The sequence below is a fragment of the Cyprinodon tularosa genome, unplaced genomic scaffold (genome assembly GCF_016077235.1).
Source record: "Cyprinodon tularosa strain WSP-4 unplaced genomic scaffold, ASM1607723v1 ctg231, whole genome shotgun sequence".
NCBI lineage: Eukaryota > Metazoa > Chordata > Actinopteri > Cyprinodontiformes > Cyprinodontidae > Cyprinodon > Cyprinodon tularosa.
The window spans coordinates 171,738-195,131 of NW_024038867.1; the positions used below are offsets into that span (position 1 = coordinate 171,738).

General features: G+C 40.1%; 1 protein-coding gene across 1 annotated transcript in view; it reads right to left on the reverse strand.

Moving 5' to 3' along the window:
- Positions 1-4,469: 4,469 nt before the first annotated feature.
- Positions 4,470-23,394, reverse strand: part of LOC119784689 (zinc finger protein 585A-like) — a 38,157-nt gene continuing 19,232 nt past the window's right edge. Inside the window, exons 11-14 of the mRNA XM_038286878.1 lie at positions 6,485-7,437; positions 6,224-6,407; positions 5,995-6,123; positions 4,470-5,579 (exon numbers count right to left, since the gene is read on the reverse strand). Of these exons, the coding sequence (XP_038142806.1) occupies positions 4,897-5,579; positions 5,995-6,123; positions 6,224-6,407; positions 6,485-7,437 (1,949 nt within the window). The 3' untranslated portion in view covers positions 4,470-4,896. The remainder of the gene's footprint in view (positions 5,580-5,994; positions 6,124-6,223; positions 6,408-6,484; positions 7,438-23,394) is intronic.

Sequence of the window (23,394 nt, forward strand, 5' to 3'; positions counted from 1 at the left end):
TGATAAGAGGAATTCATTGTTAAAAGAGAAAAGCAATATTTTGCTCCATTAATAAAAATGTTATAAGCTCTACACTCATTAGATGCTGTTTATCAATGTTTGAAGTATCACCGGCTCTGATGAATTAGGACTGTTTTCCACTTTGAAAACGGTTTCATTTGAACGACTAAGAGAGAAGGTAAATACAGTATTTTCTTTTGAAGATATACAATTGTGCAGAGTTAAACCCCACTCTTATATTTGTACCTACTATGCTCTCTCTGTATCAAGCAAAATAATACATTCATTAAAATATTAAATTCACTATAAAAGTTGAACATCTGGGCTGTAGTTACTCTGTGTAGCCCATTTCATGTATTTCATCTGGGGCTGAAAAAAATGAATCATATTAATTGATTATTTCAATAATCGTCAACTAATTTAGTATGTGATTCATCATTAACTGGAGTATAGAGACTTTAAAACATACAGTAATATAAATGTAAAATGTGCCTTTCCCCACAGAGCAACCCACTTAGATAAAAGTCTCAAGAACCAGGGATATTAGATTTTTTATTATTATTTTTTTTTTACTCAAAGCTGAATCCCTTCTTAAAAGCAGCTCATCTGAGGTTCTTTTATTATGGTGGTTTAGCTCACAATCTGAACTGGGAATCGGATGTAGAACAGGTCTTTGTTGTCTTTATCTCTCAGCTCCCACTCCACAACACATTTGATAGAAGGATACTCGCTCTTTACTGGTAATGAAGCAAAATTGTAAAAATAAAAACAAAAAAATGAAAACAGTAATATCAACTAAATATCAGTAAAAAGGAAACCCTCACATTTTCTTTTTTAGTTGGCTGTGGCTAAGAATCAGAAATGTTGATGGCTTACAGCCTTTATTTGCCCATTTTTCCAGCAGTCTTCAGAACTCCTGGCTGACTCAGAATATTTCGTTTTATAAAAGAAAAAAAAAGTTTTTGTTTTTTAGTGTACATGATATTCATTTTTTTTAGTGGGACTAGTTTTGTAGCCTAATATTAATTGTTGTAACCGCTGCATTCTAGTGTGAATAAATGTTCAATGTTGTGCTCCAAGCACACGCGGACTAGTAAACAGCCAATCGGAGAGAGAGAATGCGGAACTTAGGGCAGAACAACCAATGAGAGTAGAGTTAAACAGCGCAGCACAGTTCCATGCGCTGCTACGTAAAAGGGACAGGAGAGACCAGGCAGAGGAGCTGCGAGAGGAAAAGAGGCCACTGCTGCAACAACTACTGCTGTAAATTATAAACATGTTGCTCACATCCAATTATTGGTAGGGACAATTAGGTCGGTTCAAAATTTTGGTAGGGACATGTCCCTATGGTCCCTATGCAAACCTACGCCCATGCTTGGAAGTCTGCGTATTTAACTTAAAACATAAGTCAGAGTGTGAAATAATAAACAAACAGTTGACACCCAGCAAAATACACCTGCCTAGAAAATCTAATTAGCCTACATATATGCAAAATACTCAAGGGTGCATGGAGATATTTTTAACGCTTTCAACCACTTCAGAAATAATACTTTACTTATCAAATAAAGCACAATGCAATGTTAGATGCTTTTATTGTAGGCAGAACACATGTTATACAGCTAGACAGGCACCACCAACACAGCATGGTATAATTTCCTCTTTGGACGATGCATCCTTTTGGTTCCATTATTCATTTTATGACTGTTGGTTCTGAACTTTTTTCTTTTTACTTTATGCTGCTTATTACATATAAGATAGGGCAATGATTAGAAAATGTTTCAATATTATTTTCAAGCATCTGACAATCTAGTATTTGTTAACCTGTATTATTGAACCGTAACCGATTCATGCCTTGTGGAAGGCGTTGCTTCTTACATGTCTTGACAATGACATATTACTTAGAAACATAAGGTAAATTAAATTTAAAAAGTATTAAAAAACAGAAAACAACAGTTTAATAACATCACTCGAATGTTATTACTATGAAAAAATGGGCTAATGGTCGCCATAAGACTCAAGTGTACTTATCTGTTCCATGGTCACATTCAAAGTTCATTATAAGAGAAGTACTGCCTGAACAAAAAGAAACCACTGACATCAGTTTGTGCGATCCGCTCGAAAAGCTATTAAAATACACAAGTAGCAGAAGAATCTGAATAAATGAACTTGTAGTCAGTACATAAAACTCATCTTTGCAGTAAGTGTTTGATCTGGTCATTTCTAAACATGTCAGTTGCAGGAAATTACAGTTGTGTTGAAAATATCATTCTAATCCACCATCACTAACCAGATGAAAAACAGATTTTGGTAGAACTGATATTTCTAATTTGAAAATTATTCACTTCTACATGTCGTTTATGGTAATAGAGGACCAGAAGAACCTACGGCCCATGCTGCTAAGACTGTGTAACTGAATCATTAACTTTTGGTTGACTGATGAAAGCAAGAATGACAATTCAGATGACCTTCAATGGATCTGTTTACAAAAAAATATATATTTTAAAAAGTCTTAAAATGGCAATTTTAATGACATTACAATCTCCAACATACCATTAAGCCGGATTTACCTGGGTTCTAGGCAAACAATGTATACATTATGGAAAAGCCAGCCCAGTTTCTGTCCCTTGACCCAAATTAAAACTTGTGAGGTGACTTTAAACATGCTGCTTGTGGGACAAAAACAAGAACAGCAGAGGAACTGTGGAATGAAATCCAATCCAGTTAAAAAGGCTGATGCCAGTTGACTCCAAATGCCACAGAGATGTGAAAATGTTCTTCTTAGACACACTGATAATAGAACAATAAATGTGATTACACTAAACCAGATTATTGTGAGTAGAATATACAGGGTTCCTAATTAATTTCTGTGTGTAATTATAAGCTATTAGGTGGATTTTACAAGTAAGTTTGAACACAACTGTACTTGAGGCCGGTACTACAAAGCAGGTTTGAAATGTCAGTGACTTTTTGGATATGTAGACAAGCATGTCCCAATTTTCTTATTAAATCAATTGATTACTAGAAATTTTCTATCATTTAAAATAAAGCTGCAATTGAGGACTTTAAACCACATTTTCAATTTCTTCTCCAGAACTGCTCATTTTGTAAATTAATAAGAATAATAAGCTGAAGTTTTACATGTTATTTTCAAAAGTTGTCGCAGCTAAAATGTTCAATATTTCAAATTTGAAATTATAATTACAGAAAATTTAGTTTTTTTTCTTATTCAAGGCTGCTCGTTTTGTAAAGATGTTCAAGAAAAGGAAGTTTATAATAGCAGTAAAAAAAAGTTTCCAAAATTTATCTTTAAATATCAAATTCCTTAATTAACAGAAATACTTTTTCATTTCAAAGTCAAAGATGCATGCTTTGACTCAAACATAAAAATTAATAACAGGTAATCCAAACTCCTCGAAATGATTTATGTGACACGTTTTGCAGAGCAGACATGACAAAAAAACAATTTCTTCTTTTCTCTTCAGATCTAAAACACAATGAACAGTCTTGCAGAAGAAAATAAAACAGTTTGATGATCTATTTGTAATTTATTTAGAAGTTAATAAAATGCACCATTGTCTTTAAAATGAGAATAATTTTTGCTAATACATTTTCATTTTCAAATTTGCCATTTATGATGAAGTTTGGTCCCTTTTTGTCAGGAAAAGCTTTTTAAAAATAAAAAAAATATATATTATTCAATTTATAAATGAAACAAATTTATAAATTGAAAGTTTGGATTACCATTTTTTTTATTTATCAGTAAATGCTTCTAACCTTAAAACGCTCACCATGCTCAATATATAAAGGAGTTAACCTAGAGCATGTTGTTTGATCACTTATGTGGTCTAATGCTTAATGGTGAATTATGTTTTTCTTTACCTTTTGTTGGATTCCTAGCTGCTCCATTTATAAAACACAGCAGTACATTTTGAGTGTTGGATTTATAAAAAACAATGGCAAAAGGAAGACATTAAATCACTATAATCCATGGAAAAAAAAAACCATAAAGGATAAAGTGCATCTGGTCATGGTGAGATGCAGAGTGATGCATCTTTATTCAGAGCATCTTGGAATGTGAGGAGCACCACATGCTGCAACCACAATATATTTTTTCTGCTGTTTCCAATTCTTTTAACTTTTGAGTTTGTAATTAATGTTTATTAGACTTATTCTTTTCAATTATTAATCGATTCTCTATATAAATATGTTTCTTGAGGTGCACCTGGCTGCTGAAACTATTTACTTATTTGTGAATAACTTTTACCACAGCGGGGTAAACTTCTAAGATTTTTCTTAAAATTATGCATTTCTTTATTTTAACTTTAAAATTATTTGAACGCTGAGCCATTAAAAAGGTTCGATTTTAATCCTCAGCCTCTTTTTAAAAAAAACTAAAACTTTAAGGAATCAAGCCACAGGTGAGATTGTGAAGGGCTGTCCCAGTGAAACGTAATTTTGGAGAACAGTACTGCTAAACTTTTCCTTTTTTATTACATTTTTCTAAAGGATGAGAGCAGATCAGAGCTGATGCGTCCAGATATGTGGACCTTTAATCTGGAATTTTTTACCGTCTTCAGGATAAAATGTCCCACATTGATGAACCAAAGTAAAAGCTGAGGTTTGTTATTATTAAAAAAAACAACAACAAAAAAACAACTAAGCCTTAAGTTACCATGATAAGCCACTAATCCTGCTTTGTAGTAGATGCCTCAGGTGTGTTTCTAATAAAAAGGTTTTATTTTTACTTCAGAGAGATAAATATTTGTGTTTCTAACACTTGATATAGAAATATCACGGACGGGTAACAACAAATTCACAGAGGTAAACCCTTACTTTCCACTTTCTCATTTTACAGACTTGTAATAGTACTAGTATACATTTGCTTAAATAAATAGATCAGTCATTTTTCTCTGTTATGCACATGTTAATTGGAGAGTTATTATCGCTTTCATAGAGGTCGTCATTCTTTGGAGTGGTTGGAGAGTCTTTTGCGCTCTCAAAGTGTTTCCTCCTGTGGAGCCTGAGGCTCTGTGAGCGGCTGAAGCCTCTCCCGCAGACATCGCAGCCGTATGGCCTCTCCCCGGTATGCAGTCGGATGTGGTTTTTCAGACTTGAAGGACGTGTGAAGCTCTTGTCACACTCAGGACAGTCATACTTCTCCCCCAGATGGATTTTTTCATGTTCTCTCAATCGGCCGGACTGATTGAAGCTCAGAGAGCACAAGGAGCAGTGGTAAGGCTTCTCGCCCGTGTGGATGAGCCTGTGTCTGTTCATGGCTCCCGAGTGGGCAAAGCTCTTGCCGCAATCTGGGCAGGTATATGGCTTTTCACCTGTGTGGACTTTAAAGTGACCTTTCAGTTGACCTTTCTGAGTAAACCCTTTTCCACACAGCGAGCACTGGTAAGGTTTTTCTCCCGAGTGGATTCGCATGTGGATCTGAAGCGCGGACATCTTGTGGCAGTCTCTTCCGCAGAGCCCACAGCAGTAGGAACCCTTCGTTGAATTGTTTCTACTTCGTTTTTCAGCAGGCGGTGTTTGAAGCCCACGTTTTGCACCGGGTTTGTCGGCTTCAGGATTTTCTGTAGACATTTTGGAAGGAGAGAGTTGTTCAACTGTGGTTCACTGGTAGCACAAAATAAAAAAACTTTAAAACGTCCTGTATCAATACTGAAATATATAAAATATGCTATCTGGAGATTGACACTCTTCACAATCAATTTTTACCAAGCATCTGTTTCTACTGAGATTGAATGGGAGTAATGCTGCTTTATTTACTGACAGCTTAAGAGGGTCAATCTTTCACTTCTTGTTGGAATATTTTTACATTTTACTTTTGAAACAAATTTTACACAGATTATTTTATACAGTACTAGTTTCTGTTAGAGAGAAACTGGAGCTGGCAGGACAGCCTCAGAGATGACTTGAGGGTTAACCTGATCTGTGCATTTCTAATGTTACTGCTGGAGGGACAATTTAAGGTGACAGTTTATTTACCATTTAATGGCCCCTCCTCTTCATCCTTCACTGTAATCCTAATCTCTGTGTTGCTTTGCTGATGCTCCTCTTTATTTTCCTCTGGAATCTCGCAGCTCTCTCCATCCAATGTCTGGTCTGTTGTTTCCTCTACCAGGATAAGAACATAAGATACATAAACATTACATACCGTCACCGGGAATATGTAGTTCTAATAAAATAGAAGATGAGAAGTAACAGTTCAAAGTACCGTATAAGGGTTCCTCTTCTTCCTCCTCCTTTACTATTACATTCATGTGTGGAGAGGGAATGCGGTTCTCTGAAGGGTCTTCTGCTTCCTTTAGAATAACTTCTGGCTGAGGAGATGTGGTGCAGTTAGGAGGCTGTGAGGAGAGCGGCTCAGCTGCTTCCGGATGGGTTGAACTTTGATGTACCTTGAAATATAGTTTCATAGTAAACAAAACACACAAAATCACAGTTTTAAAAGAGGACTGCTGTGTTTTGTTAGTACCTCAGAGCTAATGCAGCTGGTCTTTCCCTCCTGAGATGACTCGTCTGTGGCAGCTTGAGTCACACCCGACGTGACGTTGGTAATAGAGTCGCTCTTGCTCTGCAAACACGACCGTTTGTGATTTCTCAGAGTTCCTGCCAAGGAGAAATGCCGACCACAGTCGCTGCAGGTGTACGGCTTTTCCCCAGTGTGGATCCTCGTGTGCCGCCGAAGCTCCCCGGGAGCAACAAACGATTTATCACACTGAGTGCAGCTGTATGGTTTTTCTCCCCTGTGGGTCCTCATGTGCGTCGTAAGCGTCCACTGCTGGGCGAAGGTCTTGCCACAGTCGGAGCAGTGGTAGGGGGTAATACCAGTATGAAGACGCTCGTGTCTCACAAGCGTTCCCGACAAGGCGAATCGTTTGTCACAGAACGAGCACTGGAAGGGCCTTTCTCCGGTGTGAGTCCGCTGATGGTCCCTCAGCTCAGCTGCCGAGTTGCAGCTTTTTTCACAGGCCGAACATGGAAACTTCTTCCTGGTAAAGCCTGCGACAACCTCGCAGTGCATTGCCTCCAGGTGTGTTTTCAGGTGCCAGTGTCGAGAGAAACTCTTCAAACAGATGGAGCAGTGATAGGGCCTCTCACCCGTGTGTGTGCGGCGGTGAAGCCGCAGCTCCCCCTGACTGGCGAAGCGCTTCTCGCAGAATGTACATGGGAACGGCTTCTCACCTGTGTGGATCCTTTGGTGAATCATAAGGAGCCCCTTTTCTGGAAATCTCTTGGCACACATGGGGCAGGGGAAAGGCCTTTCTCCTGAGTGAGTACGCAGATGCCGCTGAAGCTTAGAGGCATAAGGGAAGTCTTTTCCACATACTGAGCAGCGGTGGAGGGATGGCAGCTTTTCCCTCTCACTCTGAATCAGCTTCTTAGAGGGAGCCTTGGCAGGGACAATGCCTGAGATGGCATTTACTCCTGTAGGAAGACATTAAGTGACAACACAAAGAGGGACAGACAATATTTAAGTGATTCAGGGACAGCAATGTGGCTTTTAACTACTATTTAAGATGTTTTAATATCAAATCTAATCAATTCATTATTTTCAAGCCCTTTTAATGAAAACAATTTACAAATGAGAAAGGTTTACCTTTAAAACTTTTTGTTTTTCATGTAAACACCCCTTATATGACTTGATTTAACTTCAAGTTCAATCAAATACAAGCTGTGAAAAATGCTTATAAATCCAGTTAGTAGGCTCTGCCACTGTAAATAATATGTTCATATGACGTACAAAACATTTTAGGCTTTGAAATTACACAAAGGGTTAAACTATCAGTTAATGAGAACAGTTCTAAGAACAAAAAAAATGAGGCTGGTGTCACTCTGGAAAAATGGAAGCACAATGACTGCACTGGTGGGGAGGAAAATGACAATTTTTTAAAGAAAATTTGATTAATCCAAAAAAAAAAAAAAAAAATCCATCGATTGCAAAGCCTTAGAACAAAGTCTTATACCTCAGTTTCAACTAATGAGCTGTAAATCAACATGCTCAATACTACAAGTTATGGTATTTTATTAAAATAATTCAATAAATTTAAATTCCCACATTAAAAAAAGAAAACATTATCTGGGAAAAACTTATCACACCACCCTTGTTTTCTTCCGTTTCTTCTTCTAAAGGTATAATACCCGAAGAATACAATGAATACGACAAAAACAACAAAATCGAACAAGGGTGTTCTAATTTGTTGGTTTTTTTTTTGTTTTTTTATGAATGTAAATATTAAACATTCTCTCACCCAGCTGATCTTAAAAACATATTTACTTACGGATTTCAGAGAACTCCACTTCCTCCCCGTCAGAGTTGATTAGGCCCCCTACTTCTTGTTCATCTTCATCAACAAAGACCGCTGCTGGTCCAAATTGGTCCAAGTTCTCTGAACCCATTTCTTAAATATATAGTCTAACAAAAGACAAGATCACCATAACAGTATTTGCAAATGTCTCATTTCATTAGATTAATATTTTCCCATAGTCCATTAATCAAAACTATTTTTACTAAAACAGCCTGGGTATACTGCAAATAATAACAATTATTGAACTTTATTGATCTCACACTGGAGAAATGTATCTCTGCATTTAACCCATCCCCTTAGGGAGCAGTGGGCTGCAATAGTGCGGCGCCCATGGAGCAGCGTGGGGTTAAGGGTCTTGCTCAGAGACCCAGAGTGCAGGCTTTGGGATTGGGATTTGAACTCAGAACCTCATGATTCCAAGCTCAATGCCCTAACCACCAGGACGCCACTCCCCTAAATTGTCAATATTCTAAATGGTTGAAAACTGAAAAGGAGCCCTTGTGATTTTCCTTGGTACAGTTGAAGAGTGAAAAAGAAAGAAAGATCTATGAAATTGTTTTATTCACTAGCTTACAATAACTGTGAGCCAATTAAGTCTGCTAAGTAGCACTCATAATTATGCTAGTACTCAAAGGGGAAAAAATCTAAACTGTCCAAATATAGACACAGGTGTAAAATAAATAGATAAAATGGTTTCCACATTTCTATCACATAATTATCTGATTAGAACCTCTTTAGCTTTGTTGCATGGTGCATCAGCGTCAAATTGTCTGCTTTGCTCGGAAGGTGAGGATGTGATATTGAAAAGTTGAGGGCATTATGGAAAACATTTGTAAGATGATAAAAAAAAAGACATGCTAGCTATAAGTACAGTAGATGGGGAAGGCTTTTGTGAGTTAATGCTTGTGGAATCATTGGTGCTTAGTTTATATGTCAGTGACTGATTATTTTATTATATATTTTTTATTTCTCTCTTCTTTTATTATTGTTCTTGTTTTTGTCTATATATGGACCATAATTGCGTCTAAATAAAGAGATTGATTGATTGATTAATGCATTTCATGAAGCACAAAATCTCAACACAAACAGCACAAAGTCTCGTCCACCACCGATTGTTGGATTTAAGAGAGAGAAAAGCAGCTAATGTTCACTTCATTAAAGCAAAATGGGAAATATTCTCTGTGGGAGCATGTCAGAGTGACATACCCTGTCTTTTAACAGGTTTACATCTCTGTATATAGGAGCCTCAAATATTTATTAATATTTTCTTTTTTTTCAGTAACCTATAAGGTTACTGATTACTTATATCGCATAAATATGTCTCAGTTTAATAATGCGCAAGAATTTAGAAAAAGAAAGTGTATTCAGACAGAATAAAATATAGCTGCCAACGTTTCTGCATATTGTGAAAAACAATATTTTACTCTTAGTGTTATAGAAAGATCCAGTTGATACAAGAGAAAAGCAGCAGCTTATTAATCAATAGTTAGTTAGCTTACATTGATCATAGACAGCACCTTTCACCTTCTGCACCAGACTGCAGAGAAGCTCAGCAGTTCCTTTAGTGACAGACTTATACACCCCCTGTGCAAAAAGGAGCGCTACTGTAGATCATTCATCCCTGCTGCCATCAAACTTTACAATACCACTGTGAAATAACATTATACAATAACTGCTGTGCAATAACCCTGTACAATTAGAAGTTACATTCACATATTTACTGTTTACACTTTCTTAAAACCTGAGTATTTGCACTCTGACAGCACATACCTCTATGTACATGAGATAAATGTCAATGTATATAATATATAAGATATATAATCAATACTTCAAATAACCGTCAACTAATTTAAAAATGAATTAATCATAAAATGGAGTAAAATGACTCTAAAACTTGCTTTCAGCTGACAGAAGAACTGATTTAGAGCAGTAATTATAACAAAATTGTAAAAAAAAAAAAATAATACGTAAACATTTTGCACTTAAGATAAATAATTTTTCTCTTTCAATATGCTCTATCCAGAACTCCTAAGAGGAATAGTTTTATATTCACTTGGTTTCATTTTAGATTTCTTAAAAAGTCTTAATAAAAATATAGAAATAATCAACACATTAATCCATCTGCAAAATATTATTATTTTATAAAGATTTTTATTTATATATCCGGAGAACAGTTCTAAGAACATATATATATATACACACACACATCCCTAAATGAAGTGAATTCATCCATTGTGAGATCAATAAAGTCCTGTCCTATCTCTTATCTTGATCGATAAGATCAATCAACTTTAGATTCATTCATTATTCAATAACTTACATTCCTAATTCCATGCTGAGAGTAAGAAATTATGCTCTTTATCTGATATAGATGAGCATCAGCTAAAGCCAGTAAAGAAATAGCTTAAACGTCTTCCTCTTCCATCTGTTACTACAATGAAGGGTGTCTGAAAGGACTGACAAATGCATCCCCAAACTCGGTCCTCAAGGCCCCCTGTCCTGCAGGTTTTAGAGGTTTCTCTGCTTCAGCACAGCTGTTTATAATGATTGCAGTAGACCAAAAGCCTGTTAATCAGCTTTCAATTAAAATCAGCTGTGCTGGAGCAATGAAACCTCCAAAACCTGCAGGACATGGGGCCTTGAGGACCGAGTTTGGGGATGCCTGATGTAGAGGTTTGTACTTTAAGTGAAACAAATGTGTAAACAATCTGTATAGTTTAGTGAGGGACTGTAGGGTCTCTTCCCTAGAGGACATCCACCTTCTTCACCAAGGACAACCAGTCAGGGGGCGGAAAGGAGCCCTGGATGTAAAAAAGGTGTCTTCAAATAAGACGGACAGGATTTCTGTAGCAATGAGTCTGATAATGTGTCAACATATTTTCTATGAGTCTGATAATACAATGTGAAGACAGCAGCTAACGTTAGCATTAGCTTAAGGAGCTAATTCTGTGCATCTTCAGTCTCATATTGACTGTTTTCAGTAACTTAACTTGCAAAACTCGTAGTATAGAAGTCTCTAAAAAGATAAAAGAATAAACACAGCTCTCACAGTGGACTCGGTGAGCAGAGCGGACAGAAACTGACCAGGAAATAAGTTGCTATGAGCGAGACAGCGGCGGTCATCGAGCTGGTCAACGACCACCCCCACCTCTGGAGGACCAGCGATCTGTGACAAGGCTGTTCTACTGCCTCATTTATCTCAATACTTTGTTGATATATATATGTACATCTATAAAACAAATAAATCCGGAAGATAAATGACCAGGGTTGGTGTGAAATTAGTAAAATTTTATCAAGACCTTCTCTCAGCTCTGGCAACACTTGCTAAATCTTGCTAGCTCACTAGACAATGGACATGTTGACCCACCTCTTCATAGATGGTTCCCTCGGATAAAAGAGGCAACTTCAAATCATTAATCACGGCAAGGCGGCAATAGCTCAGTTAAAACATCAAGTCCATGCTCAAACGTTAGAGGACAACGCGTGAAATTAATGTAAATAAACAAATGAGTCACGCTAGATAAACGACTGATGACAACACGTTGGTTGGTGTTACCGCGAGACTTCCGCTTGTCAAAATAAAAGCGCTGGAAAGTTTAACTTCGTTCATAACGCGCCTTAAAAAAAAAAAAAAAAAAAAAAGGGAAAATACCTCACAATGTACCTTCATCAGCCTCAGACAGGGATATACAGGTGCTGGTCATAAAATTAGAATATCATGAAAAAGTAGATTGATTTCAGTAATTCCATTTAAAAAGTGAAACTTGTATATTATATTCATACATTACATACAAACTCATATATTTCAGATGTTTATTTTGTTTAATTTTGATGATTACAAATGACAACAAATGAAAATCTCAAATTCATCATATCAGAAAATTAGAATATTGTGAAAAGGTTCAAAATTGATGGCCCCTGGTGCCACACTCTAATCAGCTAATTAACTCAAACCACCTGCAAAAGCCTTTAAATGGTCTTTCAGTCTAGTTCTATAGGCTACACAATCATGGGGAAGACTGCTGACTTGACAGTTGTCCAAAAGACGACCATCGACACCTTGCACAAGGAGGGCAAGACACAAAAGGTCATCGCTAAAGAGGCTGGCTGTTCACAGAGCTCAGTGTCCAAGCACATTAATAGAGAGGCGAAGGGAAGGAAAAGATGTGGTCGAAAAAAGTGTACAAGCAAGAGAGATAACCGCACCCTGGAGAGGATTGTGAAACAAAACCCATTCAAAAATGTGGGGGAGATTCACAAAGAGTGGACTGCAGCTGGAGTGAGTGCTTCAAGAACCACCACACACAGACGTATGAAAGACATGGGTTTCTGCTGTCGCATTCCTTGTGTCAAGCCACTCTTGAACCACAGACAGCGTCAGAAGCGTCTTGCCTGGGCTAAAGAGAAACAGGACTGGACTGCTGGTGAGTGGTCCAAAGTCATGTTCTCTGATGAAAGTAAATTTTGCATTTCCTTTGGAAATCAAGGTCCCAGAGTCTGGAGGAAAAGAAGAGAGGCACTTCATCCACGTTGCTTGAAGTCCAGTGTAAAGTTTCCACAGTCAGTGATGGTTTGGGGTGCCATGTCATCTGCTGGTGTTGGTCCATTGTGTTTTCTGAGGTCCAGGGTCAACGCAGCCATATACCAGGAAGTTTTAGAGCACTTCATGCTTCCTGCAGCTGACCAACTTTTTGGAGATGCAGATTTCATTTACCAACAGGACTTGGCACCTGCACACAGTGCCAAAGCTACCAGTACCTGGTTGAAGGACCATGGTATCCCTGTTCTTAATTGGCCAGCAAACTCTCCTGACCTTAACCCCATAGAAAATCTATGGGGTATTGTGAAGAAGAAGATGCAATACACCAGACCCAACAATTCAGAAGAGCTAAAAGCCACTATTAGAGCAACCTGGGCTATCATAACACCTGAGCAGTGCCACAGACTGATCGACTCCATGCCACGCCGCATTGCTGCAGTAATACAGGCCAAAGGAGGCCCAACTAAATACTGAGTGCTGTACATGCTCATACTTTTCATGTTCATACTTTTCAGTTGGCCAACATTTCTATAAATCCTTTGTTTTTATTGGTCTTCAGTAATATTCTAATTTTCTGATATGATGAATTTGAGATTTTCATTTGTTGTCATTTGTAATCATCAAAATTAAACAAAATAAACATCTGAAATATATGAGTTTGTATGTAATGTATGAATATAATATACAAGTTTCACTTTTTAAATGGAATTACTGAAATCAATCTACTTTTTCATGATATTCTAATTTTATGACCAGCACCTGTAGGGTGGTCCCCTCCTTTTGTGCTGTACAGAGTGCCAGTGTGCCCCCTTCCTTAACTGACCCTCCTTCCAGTTGTGTTGCTTCTCAACTTGCTACTCTTAATTCAATTGTGCAAAAACAGCAGGAACAGTTGGATCAGATTACTCAATGTCTTGCAGCTATGCAGCAGGTTTCGGTGGCTAGGCCTCTCAGTCCTAGTAGTGTGATTTGTCACAAATGTCAGCAGCCAGGCCACATTGCTCGGTATTGTACAGTTCGTGGCCATTTTAAGCCCCCGTGTGCCAGTGGTACCCCTCAGGTCCAAGCCACCACTAGTTCTCAGTTGCAGGGAAACTAACTCCCCCTAGTGTTAGGAGCCAGACATTAGGAGGGGGTGGTCCAGGCTCAGAGGGTCCCCAAATGGATGAGGTGGCTGAGTGTTTAATTGCACCTTGCCCTGAAGTTACTGTGAAACTATCTGGAGTTCCAGTACAATGTATTCTTGACACTGGGTCTATGGTTTCTACCATTTCAGAAAGTTTCTTTAAAAAGCATTTTCCAGATAAGCTAAAGGCATGCCATTGGTTGGAGTTGAGAGCAGCAAATGGGTTGAGTATCCCTTACTTGGGCTATCTTGAGCCTGATATTGAGGTGTGTGGGGTAGTCATCCCCAGAAGAGGGATCCTTGTTGTTAGGGACCCTCCATGCCAAGCAAAGTTACCCCAGGTACCAGGCATAATTGGGATGAATATAATAAAAGCCCATTATCTTCAGCTATTTGACCAGTATGGCCCTGATTTGTTTAAACTCCCTTCTGTTTTGGGGGCCCCTACTTCCTGGCTTCATGCCTTTCAGCTATGTCAACAGGCTGAGAGTCAAAAAGACCAAATTCAAACCAGTGTTGCAAAGCTTCGTGGTAGAAGACCTGTTGTGGTCCCTGCAGGCACTACTAAATTTGTACCTGCCACTTGTTCAGCCATGTTGACGCAGGCTGAGCCTTTAGATAGGAAGTTTGGCTTACCTGAGGGTTTGTTGGTGTCTCCTTCCCTTCTGCAGGTTTTTAGGGGCACTGTTTATGTCCCTGTGGTGAATGTAGGGGTATGTACCGTTTCACTAAAACCCCGTTGTGCTCTGGGTGTCGTGTCCCCTGTAGAAGTGGTCAGCTTACCGTCAGAATTGCAGGAAGTCCCTTGTGTACAGGAGCAAGTTGTGGCTGCAGTCAGATCTCATACTGCTCAGACTGGGTCGGTTGGAGAAAAGATAACGTCACTTAATCTCTCTATGCTGGATAGGGAAGAGCAGCATAAAGTGAGAGCGTTATTGCTAAAATACGAGTCTGTGTTCTCTGCTTTTGATGGCGACCTTGGGGTTACCAACTTGATCGAGCATACCATCCCACTGTTAGACACTGTTCCTGTACGGCAGCGGTATCGGCGTATCCCTCCATCTGAGTACGAAGCAGTTAAGTCACATATTAACCAGCTGCTGGCAACCCAGGTCATCCGTGAAAGCAGTAGCCCTTATGCCTCGCCAATTGTCCTGGTTCGAAAGAAGGACGGCAGTCTTCGCCTTTGTGTGGACTACAGACAGCTCAATAAAAAGACCAGAAAGGATGCTTTCCCATTGCCTCGAATAGAAGAAACATTGGACTCTCTATCGGGTGCTCGTTGGTTCACAACCATGGACCTTGCTTGTGGTTATAACCAGGTTCCAGTTGCAGAAAATGATCGCCCAAAAACTGCCTTCTGCACGCCGTTTGGCCTCTTTGAATTCAATCGAATGCCATTCGGGTTGTGCAATGCACCAGGAACTTTTCAACGTTTGATGGAGAGGATGTTTGGGGCTCAGCATGGTCAGTCACTCTTGTTATACCTGGATGATATTGTTGTGTTCTCTTCCAGTGTTGATCAACACCTGGCACGGCTCGAGGTGGTGTTAAGTCGTCTGAAACAAGAAGGACTGAAGGTCAAGTTGGAGAAATGTGACTTCTTCAAAAAGCAGGTTCAGTACCTGGGACATTGCATCTCTGAGGACGGTGTGGCCACAGATCCAGGCAAGATCGCAGCAGTGTCAAACTGGCCTCACCCTACCAATGTCTCAGAGCTCCGGTCCTTCCTTGGGTTTGCCAATTATTACCGGAGGTTTGTTGAAGGATTCTCTCAATTGGCTGGCCCCCTTCATCGCCTTGTTTCCAGACATCCTGCCTCGAAGACACGTCGAGGACAAGGGAAACTATTGAAAGGAGCGTGGTCAGAAGACTGTGAAAGGAGCTTCCAGGAACTAAAGGCCAAGCTTGTAAGTGCTCCCACTCTTGCTTTTGCTGATTTCTCATTGCCCTTCATTTTAGAGGTAGACGCCAGCCACAGTGGGTTGGGAGCCGTGCTGTCGCAGGAGCAGAGTGGACGGGTACGACCAATTGCATATGCCAGCCGCAGCTTGCATGCTGCTGAGAAAAGTTACAGCTCCATGAAACTTGAGATGTTGGCCATGAAGTGGGCCATGACTGAAAAGTTCAAAGAGTACCTGTGGGGCCACCGATGTGTCGTCTGGACTGACAATAACCCATTGAGCCATTTGGACACTGCCAAACTGGGGGCCACGGAGCATCGGTGGGTTGCTGAACCTTCTGCATTTGACTATACAGTCAGGTATCGTCCAGGTCGTGTGAATAAGAATGCTGATGCCCTCTCAAGACAATCAATAAATGAGGACCGAATACAACTACAGCACCACCTCCCTGGGACAGCCGTTCCAGAAATAATCTGTGAGAGGGCTGGTGGGCTACAGGAGGATGCAGCCCAGTTGGCAATTATTGCCCTTCCATCTCGCAGCAGAGAAGATCTGTGCTTACTTCAAGGAGCTGATCCAGCCATTTCAGCCTTCCTGGACTTTTGGCAGCAACAAAGGGTGCCGAGCCGGGCTGAAAAGGAGCGTTTGGGGCCAGGCGCACGTGGACTTCTGAAACAGTGGGACCGAATTGTCCAGAAGGAAGGCGTCTTGTACCGGCGCACGTGGAGACCAGATGGTGGAGAAGAAGTTTTTCAGGTTCTTCTCCCACAGAGTTTAAAAACAGAGGTGTTGCAGGAGCTTCATCAACATCATGGCCACCAGGGGGTCAAGAGGACGATTAATGTGGTGAAGCAGAGATGTTTCTGGCCGGGAGTGGACAAAGATGTAAAGGATTGGTGCGAACAGTGTGAGAGGTGTACCCTTGCTAAGAACACCCAGCCAAGAGTTCGAGCTCCTATGGGTCACCTTCTCGCTTCAAGACCAAATCAGCTGTTGGCCATTGATTTCACACTTCTGGAACCAGCCCGTGATGGAAGGGAGCTGGTGATGGTGATGACAGATGTATTTTCAAAGTTCACCCAAGCTGTCCCAACACGTGATCAGAAAGCAACAACTGTGGCAAAGGTTCTGGTTCGTGAGTGGTTCTACCGTTTTGGGGTGCCGGCCCGTATCCACTCGGATCAGGGGAGGAACTTTGAAGGTGTCCTGGTACAACAGCTATGTGAGTTGTATGGAGTGCAGAAGAGTCGCACTACACCCTACCATTCACAGGGAAATGGACAATGTGAAAGGTTCAATCGAACTATGTTCAATTTGCTTCGTTCCCTAGCACCAGAGGAAAAACGAAATTGGCCAGAACATCTCCCACAGCTTGTCTTCTATTACAACACCACTGCCCATCAGTCGACTGGTGAATCACCTCACTTCCTCATGTTTGGACAAGAGCCCCACCTGCCAGTGGACTTTCTGCTTGGCCATCTTCCTGAGCCCACAGGATCTAAAGTTTGTGATTGGGTGGCAGAGCACAGGAGGCGTCTAAATATGGCCATTGACGTTGTTAAAGGCAGAGTGGAGTTGGCAGCCCACAGGAGAAAAGTGAGACATGATGAAAAGGTCACCTGCGAGCCACTGGAAGTTGGGCAAAGGGTGTATCTGCGTGATGTTGGCCCAGGGCGCCGAAAGATCCAGGATGCATGGGGCTCCACGGTGTACCAGGTCGTGAAAGCACCAAGTTCAGACGGTGTTGTTTATTCAATTGCTCCGATTGACAAGCTCCATCTGGTTAGACAAGTACATCGTACCTCTATAAAGCCTGCCCTGTCAATCACGGAGACCTGCAATGATTGGTCACAGCAGGCACCTGAGGAGAACATTGATGAGGATGATGTGGCGTCTGGATCTTGGTTGGTGCTCCGAGAGACTGGCAGTAATGCAGCCATGCCATTGGTACAAGAACCATCAGATATCCCTACAGTTCGGACGCCTGTTGAAGTGCCACAGTCTCCACAAACCTCTCAAAGCAGTAGCGTTGGGCCTAGAAGATCAACTCGTAAAACTGCTGGAAAACACTCCAATCCCCATCGTCTCCCAGTACCTGCTAGGAATGAAGATAGTGGGGCTGCTGCTTCTCTGATCCCTGGTGCCAGCAGCTTGGCTACAGCCATTTTTCGGCCTTGGTCCTAGTCTTTATCGTTGGGCCACCGATCCATAGAGGGGGGGTAGGATGTAACCGGGTGGTCTAGTGGGTGTAAATTCCCACCCGTTTTGGGTCCTTGAATACATCACAGCTCCGTTTCTTTACCTTCACGTCTGCTTTACAGAATTGACAGGCTCATTAGCGTATACAGGTGCTGGTCATAAAATTAGAATATCATGAAAAAGTAGATTGATTTCAGTAATTCCATTTAAAAAGTGAAACTTGTATATTATATTCATACATTACATACAAACTCATATATTTCAGATGTTTATTTTGTTTAATTTTGATGATTACAAATGACAACAAATGAAAATCTCAAATTCATCATATCAGAAAATTAGAATATTACTGAAGACCAATAAAAACAAAGGATTTATAGAAATGTTGGCCAACTGAAAAGTATGAACATGAAAAGTATGAGCATGTACAGCACTCAGTATTTAGTTGGGCCTCCTTTGGCCTGTATTACTGCAGCAATGCGGCGTGGCATGGAGTCGATCAGTCTGTGGCACTGCTCAGGTGTTATGATAGCCCAGGTTGCTCTAATAGTGGCTTTTAGCTCTTCTGAATTGTTGGGTCTGGTGTATTGCATCTTCTTCTTCACAATACCCCATAGATTTTCTATGGGGTTAAGGTCAGGAGAGTTTGCTGGCCAATTAAGAACAGGGATACCATGGTCCTTCAACCAGGTACTGGTAGCTTTGGCACTGTGTGCAGGTGCCAAGTCCTGTTGGAAAATGAAATCTGCATCTCCAAAAAGTTGGTCAGCTGCAGGAAGCATGAAGTGCTCTAAAACTTCCTGGTATGTGGCTGCGTTGACCCTGGACCTCAGAAAACACAATGGACCAACACCAGCAGATGACATGGCACCCCAAACCATCACTGACTGTGGAAACTTTACACTGGACTTCAAGCAACAAGGATGAAGTGCCTCTCTTCTTTTCCTCCAGACTCTGGGACCTTGATTTCCAAAGGAAATGCAAAATTTACTTTCATCAGAGAACATGACTTTGGACCACTCACCAGCAGTCCAGTCCTGTTTCTCTTTAGCCCAGGCAAGACGCTTCTGACGCTGTCTGTGGTTCAAGAGTGGCTTGACACAAGGAATGCGACAGCAGAAACCCATGTCTTTCATACGTCTGTGTGTGGTGGTTCTTGAAGCACTCACTCCAGCTGCAGTCCACTCTTTGTGAATCTCCCCCACATTTTTGAATGGGTTTTGTTTCACAATCCTCTCCAGGGTGCGGTTATCTCTCTTGCTTGTACACTTTTTTCGACCACATCTTTTCCTTCCCTTCGCCTCTCTATTAATGTGCTTGGACACTGAGCTCTGTGAACAGCCAGCCTCTTTAGCGATGACCTTTTGTGTCTTGCCCTCCTTGTGCAAGGTGTCGATGGTCGTCTTTTGGACAACTGTCAAGTCAGCAGTCTTCCCCATGATTGTGTAGCCTATAGAACTAGACTGAAAGACCATTTAAAGGCTTTTGCAGGTGGTTTGAGTTAATTAGCTGATTAGAGTGTGGCACCAGGGGCCATCAATTTTGAACCTTTTCACAATATTCTAATTTTCTGATATGATGAATTTGAGATTTTCATTTGTTGTCATTTGTAATCATCAAAATTAAACAAAATAAACATCTGAAATATATGAGTTTGTATGTAATGTATGAATATAATATACAAGTTTCACTTTTTAAATGGAATTACTGAAATCAATCCACTTTTTCATGATATTCTAATTTTATGACCAGCACCTGTATAGGCACCAGGTGTGCAAGCAAGCTATGAGAGTCGGCTTAGTTTGGTGTGCAGTAGATTCTTTTGAGCGTCGGGAGCCGTGCTGCTACACAGAATTTGGATCTTGGTATTCGCGCTGCTGGAAAAGTTTTCATGGAAGCGTCTGCATATATCCCTGTCTGAGGCTGATGAAGGTACATTGTTTTCTTTTATTTCTGTATTTCCTGTATAATGGTCCGCAGACACTTTATTGTTTTTTTGGTTGTTACAGATTGCTGCTGTTGCTTATTATGCTCTCACCATTGAGACCCTTTTTTTATTATGCTCTTGGTGAAAGGTTTTCTCTGGAGTTAGAGTTGTAGCACGGGCACTAGAGAACCAGAACAACCATTTATTTCTTTTATAAATAAGCTGATTGGGCGCAGCTCTATAGGACGCAACGTGAGATTCGTGTTCTTCTAAATTAATATAATCTTGTTTGATCTTGTGTGCTACTAACGTGGTTTGCAGTGTTTTTCTAGAGTCTCAGATTGCTTCTTCTGTCATGGGTTCTTGTGCCTTATTGGATTTTAAAATAGAATAATAAAGTTGTCTTCCAATTGTAAAATAATCCATAAATAAAATATATAATTTGTATACTAAATCTGTTTCCTCATTTTAAGCCAGACTTACCTAGGTACATTTAATTGGGAGACCCTAGGCTACTTGATAATACTTTCAGTGGTCTACTAGTTGGTTTAGGGCCACGTCCTCGGTCACAATCCGGGTAATTCCCCCGTGTTACATTACTTAAATAGATTCAATTGCATACTTCACAGAAGTGAATGAAAGGAAGTCATTTACATACTTCCATCCATTACCTCGATCTGAAATAAAATTTAAGAGAAGGTCATTATTTTGGTTAGAAACATCACTGCCACCCTTATGTGGACGCCCATCTTTTAGAGATGGTGACTCAAGATGTAAGACCTGTTCGGTCCATCTCCTTCATTTTACATGACACCTCCACTGCCGTGCCTTATGTTGGTGATCAGAGGGCCCATTGATGCAGGCTGTATGGCTGGCTGCCTCCCTCCTGTATCCCTTCTACCTCCCTAAAACTGTCAGTTTTCCACTTTTGAACTGAATTCTAAAAAGTAAGCTATGTTCTACACTGCATCAAAGGAGCAACAAGGCAAAACAAACTATGCTTGTTTGAACTTAAAAGATTATCTTTCAAATGTGTTCAGAGTTTGACAAATAACACATGTGTATTTGGGGTTTTATTTGTGATAAACCTGAAGAAAGTAGTAAATAAGGGTTAAGTGGCAAGAAAATACCACATTTGGCCTGCAATTATTCTGATATCTCTATAAAAACCCAGTGCAACCAGTTATTCTTGGTCACTTTAAAACTGAAATTAGTTAAATAGCAACCAAAAGACAAAAGACCACAAACTTAACTGGACTTTCACCTGCTGGACCACAGACTTCAGGATTTGTTAGACCAACTAAAGCCGACTGAGAGAACTGATGCCAAGTAGCTTTGGTTTTAAAATGAAACAGGGACCCTTCCATGTAATAAATCAGCTGTTTGTATCAGTATAGCTAAAAAAAATTATTTGAAAAGGTTGATAATTCTCTTTAGCTTTCATAAATACTGTATTAGCATTAACAAGAAAAAAAAAAAAACAAATCAGATGTTTCTACAAAATGTTTGTATTTTAACATTTAAATAACATTGATTTAGTGCAACTTTAAAACATGTATGGTACTATTTGGCATGCAGTAAACAAACTAGGGTTGTCAAAATAGCCGTTATCTTAATATAATCAATACTAAAAAAATATATATTTGTATCAAACTTATTTGCATCAGTAACTATTTAATCCATTTACATTCGCCCAAAATGTTGCCCTTGTCTGAGCCCCCGTCCCTCTCTGAAACTGCTTAACAGACCAAAAAACAAGTCCATCCAAAAGCTGCAAATAAGCAAGGACCCTTAAGCCAGTGGTCATCAATTTCTGTCCAACTAGTAGGGAAAGGGAAGGATGCTTCCTATACATAGCTCATTTAGCATAGAGTCCTTCTGAGATTCCTATCTGGCACTATATCTATTCCCACAATCCTTTGCATGACGGGACATTTAGTCAAAGTCCACCCCATGGAACTTGACACAGAGACATTATTTTTACCATGTACTCTGTGTTCTTTTTCAGAAGGCTGCCTCTCTTTGATTTGCATGTGTGATTCGGTTGCATAATAATCTCTAGAAGGCTAAAAACTGTCTGGATTCTGTACAGCAGTTCAGAGTTCCTTTCCTGCCCACAATATTGAGTTTAATGTTGTCCCCATGAAAGGTGAAGGCAGAGGAGCTAAGAGCAACAATTTACACTATTGGGATTGAGGATCTGAGCCACCACTGGAAAGCTTTGAACTCTGCAAATATGGGGAGAACATACAGCTGGTTCGTGGTTATGTTGCACCAAACTGTCGCCTACATGTCAAATACCTTTAAAAAGCAAAAAGAGTACATACCAGTTAAATCATATTTGACTCTCTGTAGCTGACAAGTCAGACACAAAGATGCAGAATAACGACAGCAAAAACGATGTGTTAAACGATGCCACATGCAATCTGCAAGTAATGCTACAGCACTGATGTTTGACAGGAATTTAAAAAAACTTAGTAAGGTTCCTGTATCTGCTAAGATTACCTTTTGTTGCCTAACGCTTTTGAAATGTTATCTCCACAGCACTAACAGAGGAATGATGGTGCTTTGTCAGTCTGAGCTTTCTCATCAAGATGAGCCTCCCAGGTCTGCTGTTCTACACCATCCAACACTCCTTTTCTAATGATGCAATAATCCATTCTAGATTTGTAAATTAACCCAGGGAAATGTTAATCAGCTGCTCAGTCAGCTACTACATAGTAAAGCAACTAAACAAACTTACCCTGATCCTCCATTATTTCCTCAGTGTGCTCAGCCCTCCCAAGACTGAACAAGGTCCTGAGAAAAGTGTCACCAGGATGCTGACTTCAGTTAAATAAGCTCATAGGATACTTGATAAGGTTGATTATAGTGGTATTGGGCTCCAAGGAGCCACTAGGTTATCTTTTTCTTTGGGTTAGGTCTGGTGTAGCTATACAAAGCATTGGAGACTAGTGGACTTTAACAAATAGGTAAACTGTAAATAAAACTTTTTTGCAGATAAACTGCATAAATTGAGCCTAAAGGAGGCTTATCGTCATGTTACTGTGCAAATGTTCAAAATTTGGTGAGTAACATTGTTAAATTCTGCATTATTTAGCCCCCCCAAAAAAACAAGCTAAAAGTACCGGACCTCTTTGGGTTTGAGGGTGGCTACCGCAGTTTGATTCTCCTGCCAATTATAAATGGTAATGCTTAGTTGATGTCTACATCATGGCCCAACTTTCAGGTATAAAACCATTTCACCCAGACACATCACCCCATTTTGGGTCAGGATTTAGACCAGAGCACTGATCAGTAGCTTTTTTTCTGAATTTTAGTGAAACCTTCAAAATTTGTCTGTGGAGCCAGAAAAAAAAGTCAAAGAATCTGCAGCTGCT